Here is a 21162-nt window from a genome sequence, read left to right as displayed (position 1 = left end):
ATCCCTTCTCCTCCAGTGTCCTCTCAGGATTTGGGGCATGCACACACGCAAGGTTCCTAGTGTGAGTTTTAAGCTGCTGGGTCTAGGACTCTCACCATGGTTAGCTACACGGGAGTCCAATTATGCTATCTGCTGATCTTAATCCACATATGATTTTGAGTTAAATTAAAAGTAGAATTTACTATTAGAATTTTATCTAAAAAATTGAGGATTAGAGGTAAAATGAGAATATAGAAATTAAAACTTAAGTTCTTAATGTCAAAATGACCCTCTAATTCTTATTTGCTGATTTAAAATAGATGTTGCAAACACTACAATCATTTGAAACTTTACTATTATTAAGCTTTATAATTTTTGGTTATCTTACTCTCATTTAACTCAAAATTAAACATTCTTATGAAGTTAAAATCAAACCAATGTATACAAAGTTTAACAAATGTGGTCAAATACAGTGTTTGAGTCCTGTTATATTTACAATCTTATTTGACTAGGGCCACACAACCAATCATGGGACATGGGTCAATAGTTTAAATAAATATTCTTTCTCAGGGACTTAAACTTGAGAACAGTTAATTTGTTTTGTATATTCTATATAAGAAGTTTCCTTATATATAGCTATCACTACTCATACAAATATTTTATTTATAATAGCAACATATCCTTTATTATATTACTATAACATATTTAATTAAGTTGAATATGCTACAAAGTTCTTTGATTATAGCTTTCTTAAGAGGCTATTTTTAACATTTTTATGATTATTAACAGTAGAGAAATTAATTATGAATATATGTATTTCTGATGCTTGAAACAAATTAGTTAATTTCACATTTAAATTCAAACAAAAAATAAAACTATAGGGGCTATCTTAACAAATGAATTTGTCGACCAAAATACACTCAAAAATTGAGATGTTGATTTTATTTATTGAATCTTGATTGTCAAATTAATTAATAATCCCTTAATGAGATAGAATAGAAACATATTAGCAGGTTGGATTTACCTTTTCAGCTTTGCTAAAGTCTCTTCTTCCTCATGAAGTTTTTAGATTTCCTACATACTTAAGTAGGTTAAGAGCTCAACCATCTTTTAACAAAAGCTGAACTTACTCTGAGAACAACAAGTAAATAGTCTCTTTATTCCCACAGGAATAGTTCTTCTCCCTTGTCACACCTAAATTGATAGTCAACTGTTCCAGTTTGCAATTAATTTTTTGTGTTTCTCCAAATAATTCCTTCATGAGAGACCAGAATTTCCTGTAGTCTTGTCATGGGATATAAATCCATTCAATCTTCATTACCCAAATACAGTCAAAGCACTAATGCTTGAGAAGATTTTTTTTTTTTTTAATTTGTAATAGCGTGAGTGAGTTGGGTGAAGAGATAGAGAGTGAGACAGGGAGAGTGACAAAGATTCCCCCTACCCCAGGGTGGATGGCCACAAAATTTCTTCTCCCTCATTCTCCTCTGCTGGGTTGGGACTCTAACTGCATAGTTGGCCATGTAGGATGCAGCAGCATTAACTACCCTGCCATGTGCAAACCCAGAAAAATACATTCTTAATTCTCAGATTTACCTACAGGAAACTAATCAAATTCTTTCTTTATGGATTCCTTCTGTTAATTTTTTAGCTGTCTTACTTTATAACTCTTCAGAATAGGACTTTTCAATAAACTGTCTTTCATTTTTACTTATTTATTTATTTACTTTTACTTATTTATTTATTTACTTTTTTTTTTTTTGGAAAGGTTTTTTTTTTTTTTTTTTTTTTTGCTTTAGGGTTTCAGAAAGACAGAGAGAGAGACAGAGAGACAGAAAGCGAGAAATCATCCCTCCCCCCAGTGGGGATGGTCACGCTGCAATCCCTTCTCCTCCATTCTCCTCTCGGGATCTTGGGTGCACATGCACACGTACGTGCCTGGCGTGAGTTTAAGCCACCAGGTCCGGGCCTCGAACCGCCGTCGACTATGTAGGAGTCCAACGACATAGCCATTATGCTAACTGATGGACCCCTTTATTTATTTACTTTTAAGAGAGGTTTTGCTATTGGGCATGTGTCATCACTTCGCTGAGAGACAGAGAAACAGAAGTGAGAAATCACTCCCTGGAGGGATGGCCATGTCACAATTCCTTTCCCTCCATTCTCAGAATTTTTGGCATGCACGTACACACACCCAATGTGAATTTCAAGCCAACATGTTTGGGACTTGAACTGCAGTCAGCCATGTGCAAATCCAAAGGCATAACAGTTATACCAACTGCTGGTTCTGTGTGTCTCTTAACATCATCTGAATATATTGTTTATTTTATTTTTTTTTAATCTTTAAGGGATACTAGATTGCTTTGTAGTAGTAGACATTTCCTTTTGTAGAATAACTCTTTCAAAGACAAAGGCCATTCTGTGTTATAAAAAGTAAGATTATTTTATTTGAAGTATGATGTTCTCTCAGACACCATAGGCATCCCTTAGTAGATAAACCTACTTAATTAATGCATTTTATAAAGCAAGATTAATGACACAGGTATGATCTGCCAACATATTTAAAAGCCTATTTCTTTTTGCAGTATTTGATAATTTAATACTTTTCAATGTTAGCCGTCTTTGATGCACTTTATGAACAGAAATTTATAAAATGAATCTAAAGTTTTCGGCCCCTTTTAATTTAATTTTTTATTTGTTCATTTTCCATGAGGAACAATTGATGAGAAAGAGGCAGAGAGGGAGATGGGGAAGCACCCCATCAGAGTCTTTGTACTTCAATCCAACACCGGGCTCAGCCATCCAGGATCAGGGCACATGGACATTCCTACCCTATACAGGGAGACCTTGGGAATTGAACCGGGGACCTTCACATGTGAGTTGTGCATCATAGAGCATTGTGTTGCCAAAGGACAACCACTGGAAAATTGTTTTGGTTTTCCCTAAGTTTTATTTCCATGTCAACACACTCTTGTTTACGTAACTGACTCATTTTCAGTGTCTTGTGTCCTGTTCATCTGTGCTATATAGGGAGTATATTTATCAACTTTTTCCCCCACGTTTTGTTTTTGTTTTTTGTTGAGAGGTTTTTGCTATAGGGTGCGTGTACTCGTCAGACAGACAGAGAGAAACAGAGAGACAGAAAGCGAGAAATCACCCCAGGGAGGATGGCCATGCCGCAATCCCTTCTCTTTCATTCTCCCCTCAGGATCTTGGGCACGCACACACATGCGCCCGGCGTGAGTTTAAGCCACTGGGTCTGGGACTTGAACTGCAGTTGGCTACATGACATAGCCATTACGCTAATTGCTGGTCCTGACAACGTTTTTCCTCAAGTTTTTTTTTTTTTTTTGCAATAGGGCATGTGTGCTTGCTGGAGAGAGAGGGACAGAGACTTAGAGAAGTAACTTCTTTTTTTTTTTTTTAATTTGCAATAGGGTGAGTGAGCTGGCTGGAGAGACAGAGAGATAGAGAGACAGAAAGGGAGAGTGAGAAAGAACCCCACACCCCAAGGGGAAAGGCCACAAAATTTCTTAGGGTAAGTGAGAAATCATCCCTCCCAGAAAGAATGCCCATGGCTGTAATCCCCCCTCCTCCATTCTCTCTGGATTGGAACATGCACACATACGCAGCCGGTGTGATTTTCAAGCTGCCGGATCCAGAACTTTAACTGCATTCTGCCATGTGAGTCCAGCACATTAAATACTTCACCACCTGCTGGTCTCTTCCTCAGCCCTTTTAATCTCATGAGGCCTGCAGGTAGCATGGATTTTAGGGTGCTGGACACCCACATGGCCGACAGTGGTTCGAGTCCCAGACCTGGTGGTTTGCTTTCTCACTTTCCCTCTGTCTCTCACTCTCCCTTCTCTTTCTCTTTCTTTGTTCCTCTCTGGTCAAAATTAAAATAAATAAGTAAAGAAAGAAAGAAAATAATTCTTTAAAAGAATTCTTAGGGGGCGATACTGTCTTTCAGTTCTTTCACTGTATTTACATTTACAGAATAGTCCCTGAAATAAGGGAGAAATTTCAAAGTCATTATTTTTTTTTTCTTGAGAGGTTTTTGCAATAGGGCATGTATACTCGCCAGAAAGACAGAGAGATAGAGAGACCAAAGAACGAGAAATCACCCCCCAGGGGTGATGGCCACGTCTCAGTCTTTTCCTCCATTCTGCTCTACGGATCTTGAGTACACACTCACACACACACACACACACACACACACACACACACACACATGCCCATTGTGAGTTTAAGCCACTGGGTCCAGGGTTTGAATCGCAGTCAACTACATGGGAGTCCAGCGACATAGCCATTAAAGCCAACTGCTGGTCCCTCAAAGTCATTCTTTAGTACAGATGGGGTCTTGGACATTTTCTGCAACATCTACTGGCAAATGAAGATACTCAGTGATTAGTTATTTCCTTGATAAATGAGAATGTCTTAGACTTTGTATCTCAACCCTATCTTTTTCTCTTCAGAGCTACTTTTAGAGAGGGTTTATCTAGTTTGTTCTTTGCTATGTGCTAAAAAGCTTGCTTCTCTGAGAAAAGTTTACAATTGTCCAGAATTGTCATTAGTTGGGTGAGTAAGTTTCTTTCATCAGAGCTGAAAAACTTCAAACGTATCTCACTATATATTTTAATTCTTATTCTCCAATCTTCATATTTTGACCAATAGTACTGATAATTCACCACTAAAAATCCAATGTAATGTCAATATTCTCAATGTAATCAAATGCACTGACCATTGGTCATCCTACCTGCTCTTTCTTTACATGATGTTTCCTGATTTTAATGTAGTTATCACCATTGTTATTATTTTGATCATCATTCTTATGGATCAGGAGGAAATAGAGCATTAATGGTCACACATTTTCCATTTGTCCTTCTTTCTATTTAACAAAGTAGTAGAATGTTTATTATTTTCCAGACACTAGACTGCATTAAGTAGAACAAAGTTTAATCATCTTTTTGTGAAAAGTAAAATGTAGACACCATCTGGGATCTTAACAACATCAGCAACAACCTTTGATGACTCTGATATATCATTTCAGAAACTTAAATATCACAAAATAACAAGGTATTATTATAATCCCATATAATTATTTTAGAAAGTTAGATCTCAAGCATTGCCAAACTTTTATTTTTTTAATTTTTTTTAAGTTTGTGAGAGGGTATATGCACTCACTTGAGAGAGACAGAGAGAGAAAGAAAGGGAAAGCCAGAAATCACCCCCATGGGTAATGGTCACATTGCAATTTTTTCTCTACTTCTCCATCCTGACAGGATTTAGGATTGAGATTCATAGGTGACTGCTTTTCACTCACAAGAAAATATTATTGTGGGAACAGCAGTTAGCGTAATGGCTATGAATTTTTTTTAAGTTTGTGAGAGGGTATATGCACTCACTTGAGAGAGATGGAGAGAGAAAAAAAGGGAAAGCCAGAAAGCACCCCCATGGGGAATGGTCACATTGCAATTTTTTTTCTACTTCTCCACCCTGACAGGATTTTGGATTGAGATTCATAGGTGACTGCTTTTCACTCATAAGAAAATATTATTATGGGACCAGTAGTTAGCGTAATGGCTATGTCGCTGGACTCCCATGTAGTCGACTGCGGTTCAAGTCCTGGACCCGGTGGCTTAAACTCATGCTGGCTGTGTGTGCGTGCTTGCCCAAGATCCTGAGAGGAGAATGAAGGAGAAAGGATTGTGGTGTGGCCATCCACCCTGGGGGGTGATTTCTTGCTTTCTGTCTCTCTCTGTCTGTCTGGTGAGCACATGCGCCCTATAGCAAAAACCTCTCTAAAAAAATATATATAAATATATATTATTTTTGATTAATTTACCATTTTGAAAATAAAAGTAGAATTTATTTCATATGAGATAAAAAACAAAATCATTTATTTTTATTATTTTTTATTGTTAATAATAATAAAAATGTCTAAGAATATTGGGGTAGAGCCAAAATTCATGCATAAAGACTGACAAGAAATCAAGTTTTTGGAGTCATGTTTTGAATCAAAACCTAACCCACTTAAGTAGGAATTTTTTCAGTGCCACCATGACATCTTTGTTTCTCAGACAATATATTATGGGGTTAAATAATGGGGTCACAATTGTATAAAAAAGAGAGAGGAATTTGTCTATTCCTGTTGAGTGAGTGGATTTTGGTCTCATATATGTAATGATCCCTGATCCAAAGAATAAAGCTACAACCATGAGGTGGCAAGAACAGGTGGAGAAAGCCTTGGCTCTCCCAGTTGCTGATGGCAACTTCAGGATGGTTGAAATTATTTTCACATAAGACCCAAGTATCAGCATAAAAGGAATAGTGACAAGTACAACAGCAACCACATAAATCAACATCTCAATCATAAAGGTGTCTCCACAGGCTAGCATAATTACTGGAAGTACGTCACAGAAAAAGTGATTCAGTTGGTTAGATCCACAGAAGGGCAGAGAGAAGATCTGGTAAGTAAACCCAATGTACATTGGAAATCCACTGATCCAACAGACAGAGGCCATCTGGATACACAGTCTATTGTTCATGATGAGTGAGTAGAGTAATGGGTTGCAAATGGCAACGTATCTATCATAAGCCATTGCTGTCAGAATAGAACACTCAGTAGCTCCAAAAACCAAAAAGAAATACATTTGAATAGCACAGGCCAGAATGGAAATATTCCTATTTTCTCTACAAAGATCTGTTAATAATCTGGGGACAGTGACTGACACATAACATATTTCCAAGGAAGAAAAATTCCCAAGGAGAAAATACATGGGGGTCTGGAGGGAAGAATCAACCTTGGTTATTAAAATAATAAGACCATTTCCCATTAGAATAATCACATAAATGATCAAAAACACACTGAAAAGAAATCCTTGCAAGTCAGGAAGTTCAGAAAAACTAAGCAAGATGAATTCTACCAATGTGTGATTCTCCTGTGGCACATTTTCCCCTGCAGATTCCATCTATAAACAAAATTATTTCAAAGTTTAGATGTCACTTCAACCTGCTGGGATCACCTACAGATCTGGACATACTGAGAAGTTCAGATTCACTGACATTAGATAAATGTTCAGCTCTGCTTACTTGTGTGTTTTTTTGGTAATAATTTCAAATCCAATATCCTAAAATATCAGTATGTAAACAAAGATAAGTAATCATTAATTATATTCTTCCTACTCATATAAAAGTTATGTATATACAAATAAAAAAGCACAAATAAGCAGCAATAAGTAAGACCAAGACATGTCAGGAAGTCTATTTTCTGCTGCGCTAGGGAACAGGTGACATTCTCTAATGAAAAATGTTTCTCATTTCTCATAAATCTGGTGTCTCTTTTCTTTTTATTTACTTATATTCTTCCAAGTGCCTTCTAGTTTATGATCCATTTATATGATTCTAACACTCCTGGTTTAGTGTGTTTCCTGTGAGATTCCTCTCAGATAAACCAAAGGCTAAGATGTTCAGCAAGTCTAGGTCATCTTGGGCTTTAGTACTCTGGGCCACTCCTTGTCTGGAAGACAAAAACACTAATCAGAAAAGTAAGAAATAGCATTTTTTCCTTGTCATAGAAACATACTCTATTTAATAAGTCATAAATATTTAAATTAGGAATACTGCGTCCCAGCAATTCATAAGATCACCTGAAGTTTGGAATGCAAAATAAAGTAAATATGATTTTGCTATAATATGTCCTAAATAGTATCTTGGTCCCCAACAACTCTTAACAACTCTCCTTATATTGTGAATGTCAGGCCTTAAGGAGTCATTGGATTACATAAGGAGTTTATGGGGATAATTTAACGAGGGAAAGAAAATATTAACCTGTGCAAAAAAATTGGATCCTAGAGATTGTACCTGACATCAGAAAAGAGGTGAAATCTTCCTTTATGTACTTCTGTGTTACTTCTGAAAATCAGTTTCTGAATCCAGATAATATCGAGTTGCTGGAAAAGTCATGAAGCATTTTTGCATAAAAAAATATAGAAAAGGTTGTCATGACTTTTCCAATGACCTAGTGTGTATTTATATATATTTGCATACATATATACAATTTTAATAAAATATAATATATAGTACATGTAATATATATTTATATTCTAAATATTTATCCCTAAATAATTATCAGAAAGCAGGGTACAAAAGGCAATGTAGGCGGAACCTAATCAGTTCCATCAAGAACTAAACATTTTTAGATTCAAAGTATTTGTTCACACTTTCTTCTACTTGACATATCATAGAGATAACTTTTGTGTGATTTCCATTATGTCTTATTTTTCCTCATTAATGCAGTGAGCTTTTTCATAGATTTAAATACTCCAAAGTCCTCATGTTTGTTTGTACTCTCATCGCAGTTTCTGAGACTTTAAATTCATCTTTCCTTCCCACAGAAAATGACTTCCCTTATTTCTATTAAGACTTCAAGTTCCTGTCCTCTCAGGGCCAGCAGTTGGCATCATGGCTATGTCGCTGGACTGCCATGTAGTTGACCACGGTTTGAATCCTGGACCGATGGCTTAAACTCAACACCACGCATACGTGTGAGCATGCCCAAGATCCCGAGAGGAGAATGGAGGAGAAGGGATTGTAGCATGACCATCTCTCCTGGGGGGAGATTTCTTGCTTTCTGTCTCTCTGTCTCTCTCTGTCTTTCTGATGAGCACACGCACCCTATAGCAAAAACCTCTCCAAAAAAAAAGGATTAATTTCTGTCCCATCTCAGAAATTCCAAACAGCAGAAACAACTTACAATTTCTACTTTTAATTTCTGGTTCTCTTTTTAATTGATTATTTATTTAGTTTTATGATTGATTATTCACATTTAAATGTGGCACATGTGGTTTTTTTTGAATATTCTGAGCCATAAAGAGCAGTGAGTTTCTATTATTTGATACAATTCAAAATAATATAGAAAATTGAACGCCAAGGGACCAGCAGTTAACGTACTGGATATGTCGCTGAACTCCCATGTAGCCATGTAGTCGAGTCCCGGACCTGGTGGCTTAAATTCTCGCCGGGTGCGTGTGCGTGCATGCCTAAGATCCCTAGAGGAGAATGGAGAAGAAGAGATTGCAGTGTGGCCATCCCCCCGTGAGGGGTGATTTCTCACTTTCTACCTCTCTGTCTTTCTGGCAAGCATATGCAGCCTATAACAAAAACCTTTTCAAAAAAAAAAAAAGATCGAATGCCAAGAGAAGTGAAACCAGACTGTGAAATGTCTTGCTTCTCACTAAACGCAAATTTATTCCATAGTTTAATGACTTCTCCATTCTGCCTTTAATTTTCCACATAATATCTAAAGTTCTCTTTTAGCTTTTATCTACTTATAGATCTGGATAATTAAGAGGAGGGACTGGGGAGGCTGAGATTAGAATATTATATTTTATAAACTAAGATCTAGTACAGTCCACAGTACCTTCTCTTGCAATCGTTTTTTCTGCACTTTTTTTTTATTTTCTTCTTCTTCTCATATTTCAGTAATTTTTTCGTCATTTTATATTTACTCAGAACTTTCAAATTTAGGTCTTTTTTCCCCTCATGTATTTTTTTCTTTATGAGTTATACTTTCGAAACACAATTGTAGCAGAAAGAAGATTAAATTTACAGAGATCTAGATGTGTTTGGGTGAATATGTAAAGCATTAAATCTAAATATATTGTTGTATACATTTTAATTTATTATGGACTGTGTAATATGTTAATATGAAGGATACTAATGATAAATATATATTTATGTATAATGAAAAAATACATGTCATTAATTTTTGTCTTTTTAAAAATTTAAATTGTATATTTTTTTGTAATGAAAGAAAGGGACTGGTACTCCTGAGAGGTCCCAAACATGACACCATCCTCCCCTCCCCAGTCTTTTTTTTTTTTTTTTTTGAGGTTTTTTTGCTATAGGGTGCGTGCGCTCGCCAGACAGACAGAGAGAGACAGAGAGACAGAAAGTGAGAAATCACCCTCCAGGGGGGATGGCCACGCTGCAGTCCCTTCTTCTCCATTCTCCTCTCGGGATCTTGGGCACGCACGCACACGCGCCCGGCATGAGTTCTAAGCCACCGGGTCCGGGACGCGAATCACGGTCGACTACGTGGGAATCCAGCGACATAGCCATTACGCTAACTGCTGGTTCCCCCTTCCCCAATCTTCTAGCTAACCAGGGTCATGGTTTACATGAATGAGCCCAATGAGTTCAGGTTGACCCAAGATCTGAACCCAAAATTCCCTCCTGGCTCCAGCCTCTCAAACTGATGCTCCAACTCTTGTATCAACATGAGTGGGCCTCAGTTTCTTTCCTAACATGGCTTATTGGCTGTGAAGTTAGACAAATTTCAGATATTATCTTAGAATATGCCAGAGTTTATGGAAAGAAAATTATAAGGTGTTATCCGAGGCCCACATAATTAGTTTAGAAAATTAACATTTAATCTGAAACACTGCCAATTTTTTTATCAAGTTTCCCAGAGGGCATGTGAGCTCACCAGAGAGACAGAGAGAAAGAAACACTAGAAAGCATCCCCCTCATGGGGGAATAGTCATGACAAATCCCTTCTCTATTCCTGTACTCTGTCTGGATTTGAGGCTGCATAGCGCATATGTACGCATGACTGGTGTTTTTGAGCAACTGGTCAGGAACTTGAATTTGTGGTTGGCCATGTGGGATCTACCCACCTTTACCAACAGAGTATAGGCTGGCCCCATTTAGGACATCACAGAATCATTTATTTAAATTTCCCTTTTAAGAAAAGAGACAAGGACCAACTGGTGACATGGGGATTATGGTGGCTGGATCCCACATGATCAACTGGGTGACTAGAGTCCTGGAACCAGAGGCTTGAAAACCACACCAGGCACATGTGTTAACCCTGAAGGGAGAGGTGAAGGAGAAAGGACTGAGTGTGACCAATGCCCATGGGTGGTGCTTCTTCATTTCTCTTTCTCTCTCTAGGGAGCACACATACACTCTATAAGTTAAAAACATAAATAAATAAAATTAAAATTAATGAAAATAAAAAGTTTTCCAAGAAATTCAATAATATTATGTCCTCATTCAATTTTTTAAATTTCCCTAGTCAAAGGCTTACATACAAGTGGTTCATCAGTATTTCCCACTGGTAACTGCAGGGATCAGTATTTCTCTCTGATCTCAGTAATCAAACTTCATTTAACTAGATTAAAGTACTCAAACCAAAGAAATTGCCATTGAATGACTAAAATAAAAACTAGACAGAGTCCCATAATACATCCTTATGGAAATTGTCAGAGCTTAATCTTTCTTGTTTGAAAATATTTGTAATAGTATATGACTCAGGAAGTTGTTCTAAGGAAAAGTAGCATATGTTGACCTGCTTGACTTAAAATAGACAGTTTGTTGTTCAGTTAGGCGTTGCTATATTTTATTTATTTATTTATTTATTTTGGAGAGGTTTGTGCTACAGGGCATGTGCACTCACCAGAAAGACAGAGAGAGAGACACAGAAAGAGAGAAATCACCCCTCAGGGGGTGCATCCACACCACAATCCCTTCTCCATTCTCATCTTGGGAACTTGGGCATGCATGCACATGCACCCAGCATGAGCTTAAGCCACCGGACCCGAACTGCAGTTGACTACATGGGAGTCCAACGACATAGCCATGATGCCAGCCGCTGGTCCCTAGGCATTGCTTTTATAATAATTATCATATGTCTTGTATATATTATTATTATTTTAACCTGTATTCTTTTTGTTCCTCTTGAACTTTGCTCATTGTTATGCTATCTGGAGTAAACTTGTCTTAATACAGAAGAAAGAATCTATAGGCCAATGTTTTGGCAGAATACTAAGCTCAAAATGACTACATTATACATTCATGACACAAATTAACAGTGATTTATTGAAAAAAAAAAAAACACTAAAAATCTGGACTTTCTTTTTTCCATCCTCATATGTAACGGTCTGTAAAGTTGTACTTAAGAGTTCATTTAAAAAATAGATTTTTTAATAGAAATATGAACAAAATTACATTTAAAAGTCTACCTAAAATCCCACTAAATGTTAAGAAAAGAAGGGTCCTCAGAAGTGACCTACTTTGATTACTAAATTTTGTAAACTTGATCTGTTCTCTCCATCCACATTAGTTGTACTTTGGCAATTCTAAAATGATAACCTTAGTTGGTCTAATAACTTTACTGAAAGAATTTTTCTTCCATTAATGTTTACATATATCCTTCTATTTTAGCAGGGACTAACATAGCAATGAAAAAGTAGAGAGACCAGATTAGTTTAAGTACTTTTTTTATGGTTGACAATTAGTGAATATTTATTCTGTGGGAACCACATGATAATGGATTAGCCTGTACTATTTCATTTAATGCATTCTTAAAGAAGGAGGTAAAGCTATTATTAACATTTTTACATGAGGACCTAGAGGGTCAGAGAGGTTAAGTAACTTGCCTAATGTTAAGAAGCTATTGGAACCAGCAGTTAGCATAATGGCTATGTCGCTGGATTCCCACGTAGTAGACCGCGGTTCGCGTCCCGGACCCGGTGGCTTCAAGCTCATGCCGGGTGCATGTGCGTGCGTGCCCAAGATCCTGAGAGGAGAATGGAGGAGAAGGCATTGCGGCGTGACCATCCCCCCTGGGGGGTGATTTTTCGCTTTCTGTCTCTCTGTCTCTCTGTCTGGCGAGCGCACGCACCCTATAGTGAAAACCTCTCCAAAAAAAAAAAAAAGAAGAAGAAAAAAAAAAGGAAGCTATTATGGGGGGCAGAAGATCATAGTGGTGGTTAGGGATACTGGACTCCCATATGGCTGACTGTGATTGAGTCCCAGACCTTAGAGCTTGGTTTCTCATATTCCCTTTCTCTCTCGCTCTCTCACTCTATCCCTCACTGATCAGATTCAAATAAATAAATAAGGGACCAGCAGTTAGCATAATGGCTATGCTGCTGGACTCCCAGCAGTCAACTGCGGTTCAAGTCCCGGACTCGGTGGCTTAAACTCTTGCTGGGTGCGTGTACATGCGTGCCCAAGATCCCAAGATGAGAATGGAGGAGAAGGGATTGTGGCGTGGCCATCCCCCCTGGGGGGTGATTTCTTGCTTTCTGTCTCTCTGTCTCTCTCTGTCTGTCTGGCGAGCGCACGTGCCCTATAGCAAAAACCTCTCTAAAGAAAATATAGTAATAAATAAATAAATAAATAAATAAATAAATAAATAAATAAAGTTAAATAAAATAATTCTTTAAAAAAATAAGTTATTATGGGAATAATTTAAATTTGAACTCTGCAGTGTAATGCCAGAGTTCATATTCTTAATAAAAAAATCAATGGGTTTCATAGAAAATTAAGTAGGATATAGTAGTTTGAATTTGATGTTATAAATAACAAAACTTTAAGAAATATTAAACTCTTTACAAATTCTGGATGATTTCATGTCTGTTGTATCTCTCCTTTACTATTATAAAAACAAGAGTAAATACTTTATGGTCTATACACTTTAAGTTCATAATTGAATCTTGATGAAAAAAAGATTTTTGAATAGCTTTTATTTATAATTAAAAAAAATACACTACAATAAGATAGGCAGGGTAAAATAAATATTCCTTACCTTTAATATATTGTGGAGGTCACTCTTTCTAAAGGATAAAGAATATTGTCTTTTGGAACATAAATTTTTTACTGAAATTATTCGAGGAATAAAACAAGCCATTTTAATTTTTCCTTGAAGTGCAAACTTTACTTTTAAATCAGAGTACACTTTAAGTAGGAAATAGTCCTTTATTCATTGTAAGGGCATCTTCTCTTTATTATATGCTGAATTTTTTCCATGAATATTCTGTTTATCAAGTGGTAACTTGATGATAAAATACACAAGGATGTCTTTGATTGGAATAACACTGCAAAATGTTTCTCTCTGAGGAATATGTTCTAAGGGCATTAACCTCCTGGCACTCCTTCTTACCTTTCTCCCCACCCTCTCTGCCTTTGGAGAATAGAGTATCTTCTTAATTGAGAAGGGCTATAGACATTCAGTCTTGGGCCAGCCTGTTTGCCTAGTGGTGAAGTGAGCTAGATCCCACATGACTTACTGCATGGTTGGAATCCTGGCTCTGGTGGCTTGAAAAACATGCGGGACACATGTGCATGCATACTTAAAATCCCAACGTGATAGAAAAATGGAGGAGAAAGAATTGCAATGTGACCACACTTACTGGGTGGTATTTTTTTACTTCTTCTCCTCTCTCTATGTCTCACTCTCTGTCTGGTGAGTTCATGCACCTTTTAGTAGTTAAAAAAAAAAAAAGGACATTAACAGTCTTAAGTTGGCCTGTATCTATATATTAAATCTAAAGATGGTAAATTTGCTATAATTCAAACACTATTTTTTAAGGTTTTTTTCTTTCTTTTTTTTTTTTTTTTTAATTCAATGAGAAAGAAAGAAAGAGAGAGAAACACCCTCCAGAAGGTCTGGCTATGCTGTAGTCCCCTTACTTTGTACCTCTAGCTCTTCAGAACTTGGTCACTCTTGCACATGCTCAGTGTTTCAGGATGGCCAGACAGGAGATAAAATCCAGCCACCATGTGGGAACTATCTCTTTTTTTTTTTTTTTTTTTGGAGAGATTTTCACTGTAGGGCGCGTGTGCTCGCCAGACAGACAGAGAGAGACATAGAGACAGAAAGCGAGAAATCACCCCCCAGGGGGGATGGTCACGACGCAATCCCTTCTCCTCCATTCTCCTCTCGGGCGGGATCTTGGGCATGCACGCACACGCACCCGGCGTGAGTTTTTAAGCCACCGGGTCCGGGACACGAACCGCGGTCGACTACGTGGGAGTCCAGCGACATAGCCATTACGCTAACTGCTGGTTCCCGGAACTATCTCTCTTGAGCAATGAGTGCATTACTGCTGTGCCACAGAGCTGACCCTAAACACAGCAGATGGTGAAGTGGTTCTGTCTCAGGACTCCCACATGCCCAACTGTGGTTTGAGCCTCATATGCAGTGATTTGAAAATAATGCTGGGCACATGTGTGTGTGTGTCTTCCAAAAATCCTTGGAAGAGAATGAAGGGGAGGAGACTGTGGTGTGGTCATCCTCCCTGGGTGGTGATTGCTTAGTTTCCTTCTGTGTCTGTCTCTCTTTCCAGTTAGCACACCTGCCCTAAGGCAAAAGCCTCTTCAAAACAAAACAAAACAAAAATGAAAACTATCTATCTATATATCTGTATATAGATATAGATATTTGCATTTATATAAATACTTAGTCTAATTTTATATTTATTTATATTTATATTTATATTTATATTTTATATACTTTTTTGGAGAGGTTTTTGCTACAGGGCATGTGCACTCACCAGACACACAGAGAGAGACAGAGAGATAGAAAGCCAGAATTTACCCCCCAGGGTGGATGGCCATGCAGCAATCCCTTCTCCTCCATTCTCCTCTCAGGATCTTGGGTGCACACACAAACGCATCTAGCGTGAGTTTAAGCCACCAGGTCAGGGACTTGAACCACGGTCAGCTACATGGAAATTCAGCAACATAGCCATTATGCTAACTGCTGGTCCCATATATTTATATTTATTTTATACATACACTCATATATATCTAATTGACAAAAATAATATGTAGGGAGCACATGGTGGCATGTTGGTAAAACACAACTTTCTCTGCAGCAAACCCACATGGAAAGGTTGCCAGTTGGCGTGCAAGGAATTCTCTGAGTGCTCTCTGATACATATGTCATGATGCAAGTTGGCCAAAGCTGAGGGTAAATTGCAGTTGGTAGAGACACATCTCTGTCTTTCTCTCTGTCACCCTTAATTATGGTGTAAATCAATAAATGTTTCAGGAAACTGTGTATGTTTATCATGTACAACACGATGCTTTGAAATACACACACACACACACACACACACACACACACACACACACACACATTGTGTATTTAAATTGGACTAATCAACCAGAACCAGCAGTTAGCATAATGGCTATGTCACTGGACTCCCATGTAGCTGACCGTGGTTCCTGGCTGTCTATCTCTCTGTCTCTCTCTGTCTGTCTGGCAAGTGCATGCGCCCTATAGCAAAAAAAGAAAAAACCTCTTCAAAAAAAAAAAATTGGACTAATCAACACACGCATTACCTCACTAGCTTATTTTTGTGTGTGCGGCAAGAACAATTAAAATCTCCTCCTTAGAAATTGTTAAGAATGCAATATTTTGTTATTAACTGCAGTCAACATATTATACAACAGCTTTCTTGATCTTATTCATTTTATTTAACTAAGATTTGACATCAGTTTTGAAATAACTCCATAACCATCCCCCATCCCCTAGTAACTAGCATTGTAAATATTGTTTCCTAAACTCAACAAATAAAATTTGGAAATTACCAAGATTTCATAAATAATCTAGGTTTCCTAAATACTAATATTTTCTGCTCATGGGGAAATTTACCTTTATTTATAGACACTTAAATGATAAGGAAAATTAATACTGAATTTGGAAAGGGGTATATAATACACTGGATCGCAGAGATTTTTCATATCAAGAAGAGTGAGGAAATGACATTGCAACATATTTAAAACTAATAGGAGGGAGAAGAAAAAGTAAATTTATATAGTTATGAGTCTTTGGAAAAATAATTTTTTATTCATTCAATTCTTCCCCATTTATTTGAAACATTCAATAATTATGCATTTTTCCCAAGTGTTAAGGTGTGCTCTCCAAGGACAGAGACATTTGTACCTGTAGATTGGTCTCAGTGTCTGACTGCCAAACTTCTGCTCATCTTTTAGACTCAGCTTGCATGTCATCCTATGAAAAGTGACCATCATTCCTGCAGGCAACATTAAATTTTTGTAATGAAATATTCCACCCCCCTCCAGTAAAACTTGTATTGGACACTTAGTATGCTGAGTTTTAATTTATATTTCATAATTTAATTTTCTTTCCTAGTCATGAACTCCTTGAGTCCAGGGCATTTTTCTTGGTTACTGGTTCAAATCCAGTTTCAAGTATGAAGTCATGTAAGTAGAATGGTCTAGGGCTTTTTCAATGCTATATCTATATAATTTAACCTCGTGAAATTACTAGTTGTATATATCATGTTTTCTTCTAATATTAGCAGTCAGTGAAATGCCTGTTATAACAAATGTCTTTTTTCTCTCCTACTATAGTAACCAAAGAAGATGCAAAATAATTATTTACTTAACAGGTTGTTGGTTTGATTTGTAGTTGCCTATTTACGTTTAATAACAGGCCCAGGGTCAGCTGGTGGCATGGTGGTTTAGATAGCTGGACTCTACATGACCAACTTTCCAGTATGAGTCCCACACCTAGCAGTTAGAGAGCACATGGGATGCATGTGTACGTGTGTCTCAAATCCCAAGAATGGAGGAGAGGGATTGTGGTGTGGCCTAATCCTTGGGGGGGGTGATTTATTACTTTCAATCTCCCTCTGTTCTTTCTGGCAGACACATGTGCCCTATAGCAAAAACTGGAAAGACATACATAAAGACAAAAAGAAAAATAATAGGCCCATCTTCTATCCATGGGACAGATTCACAGGACTGTCTTATATATATTGTGCAAAAAAATTATGTGGTATTCAAGAAAATAGAAAAAGAATAAAACCCTCAGTTCTTTCTGTAGGAGTTCCCTACTCTTAAGCTTAGTTTAACTTTATTTCTATACATACATTGCATTTTCTATTCATCTCTTTCATGATTTTGTCTGAGAACTTTCCTCACACTCATACCATGCCTTCCACACGGCCATTGTACACCATGTGACTGCATGCACCTGCTCACAGCTCTAGATCAGTGGAGGATACAGCAAATTTGACCTAAGCAGAACCACTTCCTGCTCCTATTGAATGAGAACCAAGGCAAAGTCATGTCCTTCTGTGACAACAGCTAAAATCCTTTTAATCTTGGAAATTGTTGGTCCTATGTCTCTCCTTAAATGTTGGAGGAAAACTCAGAACCTGGACGTCAGGAACATGAGAGAGAAATGTAAAATATATATATATATGACATAATAAGATGATATATTGTTATGTTTTACATGAGTCGTTGCATCAGTTTGTTTCTTGCTTCCAGATGCTGAGCTCAGATACTTGTACTTTTTTTTTTTTTTTTGAGGTGTTTTTGCTATAGGGCGCATGCACTCGCCAGACAGACAGAGAGAGACAAAAGACAGAAAGCGAGAAATCACCCTCCGGGGGGATGGTCACTCCACAATCCCTTTTCTTCCATTCTCCTCTCGGGATCTTGGGCACGTACGCACATGCGCCCGGCGTGAGTTTTAAGCCTCGGGTCTGGGACGCGAACGGCGGTCAACTACGTGGGAGTCCAGTGACATAGTCATTACGCTAACTGCTGGTTCCCAGATACTTGTAGCTTCTGTGAGTGCTTTGAGACACCCCATTATTCCTGTAATAGACTTCACTGTTGTGATTGGGTGGATTTGATATAAATTTCTATACAGTGTAGTCAGAGGTTAGCTGTTAGTGAGTTCTTTCTATGCCTAATGAGGAGGGGCATAAATTTGATGCTGACATTAATTATATATGTGAACTAATTTGTGAAACCCTTCCCACAAGGACCCTGAAGTGAAGCAGAGAGTTAAAAATGAGGTCATCTTCCTCCCTTCTGGACAGTGAGGCAGTGAGTTGGCACCATTGACAATGGACAATTGGATTCTTATTGAGAGTAACTATCACAAAGCAGTCATAAAGAGATGCTTTAAGGAGGCTGGAAAGGAAATAATAAGATCATGTTTATTTTTGAGTGTATGTGATCTTTTTAAAAAGCACCATAGGGCCTGTGGGCTTGCCAGAGACCAGCTGAAAGATGGAGAAGATGGGGAAAGCATCTCCAAATAGAGCATGATTACTCCCTTTCCTCATTTCTCTATCCTGCTGTGATTTTTGTTAATAAGCTTAACAACATCCCAAAATCCATGGACCAGCTTCTGTTGGGGTATTTGGCATGCATGTGGAAATGCCTAGAATATTTTTTGAACCGCCGGGCCAGATTTGAACTACAGTTAGCTGTTTGGGATCTGCCAATCTTAATCGACTATGTGGGAGTCCAGTTACATAGCCATTACGCTAACTGCTGGCCCCCTAGAGTGTTGTTTTTTTTTTTTTTTTTTATGGCTGAATAGTATTCCATAGAGTATATATGCCACACTTTTTCCATCCATTAATCTGTTTGTGGACATTTGGTTTGGTTGCAGGTCTTAGTGATTGTGAGTAATGCTGTAATAATATTGACGTGGAAGTGCTTTTTCTACTGAGCACTCTCCTGTCCTTTGGGTAGATACCCAGAAGTGGGATTGCTGGATTAAATGGTAGTTCTATATGTAGATCTTTGAGGAACCTTCATAATGTTTTCCACAGTGGCTGAAACAGTTTACATTCCCACCAACAGTGTAGGAGAGTTCCCTTTTCACCACATCCAGGTGGAGACTGATCACCTTTTCATTTTAAATCTTTGCCACTTCTGACAGGTTCAGTGGTATCCCATTGTAGTTTTAATCTGCATCTCCCTTAGGATAAGGGATGTTGAGCATTTCCTCATATGCTTTTGGCAGTTCCTATGTTTTCCTTAGAGATATTTTAGTTCAGCTCATTTTCCCATCTTTTAATTGGGTTAATTATTTTTTTTTCAAGTAAACTACTTGAGTTTCCTGTGTATTCTGGTTGTCAGTCCTTGTCTGAGGCATATTTTATAAATATATTCTTCCATTCTGAGAGTTGTTGATTCACACTAATTACTGTGTCCTTTGCTCTGCAGAAACTTCTGAATCTGATATAGTCCCACTTGTCTATTTTCAGGATTATTGCTTGTGCTTTGGGAGTCTTACTTAAGAAGTCTTTGCCTACTCCAATGTTTCCCATAGTTTCCCCATTATTTTCCACGAGTAGTTTTATAGCTTGAGGTCTCAGGTTCAGATCATTGATCCATTTTTAGTTGATTTTTGTTAGTGGTGAAAGATGGGTAATCAGTTTCATCTTTCTGCAGGTGGATATCCAGTTTTTCCACCACCATTTACTAAGGAGGTTTTCCTTTTCCCACTGTATTGACTGGTATCCTTTGTCAAAATCAGTAGGCTGTAAGCTTTGGGATTTATTTCTGGGGTCTCTATTCCATAGGTCCACCTATCTGTTTTTGTGCCAATACCATATTGTTTGATTATCACTGCTTTACAGTTTATTTCTGCGTAGGGAGTGATATGCCATCCACTCCACTCTTCTTGTGAAGGATCGATTTGGCAATACAAGGTCTTTAATGATTCCAGACTAATTGTATGATTATTTTTTTCAGATCTGTGAAGAATGTCTCTGGTGTTTTGATTGGAATTGTGTTAAATATGTAGATTAATTTGGGTAGAATTGCCATTTTGATTATGTTAATTCTTCCAATCCAGGAACATGAAATATCCTTCCACTTTTTTATGTCATTTTCGATATCTTTTTAAAGACTTTCATAGTTTTCTTTGTAAAATCTTTGACCTTTTTAGTTAGGTTTATCCCTATGTATCTTATACAAATTGTGGATATGGTAAAAGGAATTTCTTTTTTCAGCTCTACTTTGTTCAACTTGTTGTTCTTATATAGAAATCGTATAGATATTTTGATGTTAATTTTGTATCCTGACTTTATTCACTTATTACTTTGAGAAGTTTTTCATAAGAAACTTTTGGTCTTCTAAGGGTATCATCCTGTCATCTGCAAATAAAGATATTTTCAACTCTTCTTTGTCTTTTTGAATGTCTTTTATATTGTTCTCTTCCTGATTGCATTAGCTAAGACTTCCAGCACTATATTAAAAAGTAGTGGAAGAAGTAAGTAGCCTTGTCTAGACAAAGACAGAGATGGTTGGAGGGAAAGCAAGAAATCACCCCCGCCCCAGAGGGGATGGTCATGCTACAATCCCTTCTCCTCCATTCTCCTCCTGGGATATTGGGTGCAAATACACAAGCCTGGCATTGTTTTCAAACAACCAGGTCCGTATTCAAACAATGGATAACCGGCTGATCATGTGGGTGTCCAGTGATGTAACCACTACACTATCTGCTGGCCCCTAGGAAAATATTTTAATTAAAAAAAAGTAGGCTTGAACTAGACCTTGTTAGAAATTAACAATTGTATTTAGTTCCCATTTTTAGCCAAGCAA

The 21162-nt window shown here is 37.5% G+C and overlaps 1 protein-coding gene across 1 annotated transcript; it reads right to left on the bottom strand.

Annotated features, from left to right (window-relative positions):
• Nucleotides 1-5999: 5999 nt before the first annotated feature.
• Nucleotides 6000-6953, bottom strand: LOC102472162 (olfactory receptor 10AG1-like). Its single transcript, XM_014590820.1, has one exon. It carries the CDS (start codon nt 6951-6953, stop codon nt 6000-6002), a length of 954 nt encoding a protein of 317 aa, XP_014446306.1.
• Nucleotides 6954-21162: the final 14209 nt, after the last annotated feature.

Source organism: Tupaia chinensis, unplaced genomic scaffold (assembly GCF_000334495.1).
Source record: "Tupaia chinensis unplaced genomic scaffold, TupChi_1.0 Scaffold000486_1, whole genome shotgun sequence".
NCBI lineage: Eukaryota > Metazoa > Chordata > Mammalia > Scandentia > Tupaiidae > Tupaia > Tupaia belangeri.
Note: the sequence above shows the minus strand (reverse complement) of the source record. Positions and strands in the feature narration are given on the sequence as shown.

What these genes read in the sequence shown, in the direction of transcription:
- LOC102472162 (XM_014590820.1), bottom strand. Translation starts at nt 6,953, where the DNA reads ATGGAATCTGCAGGGGAAAATGTGCCACAGGAGAATCACACATTGGTA.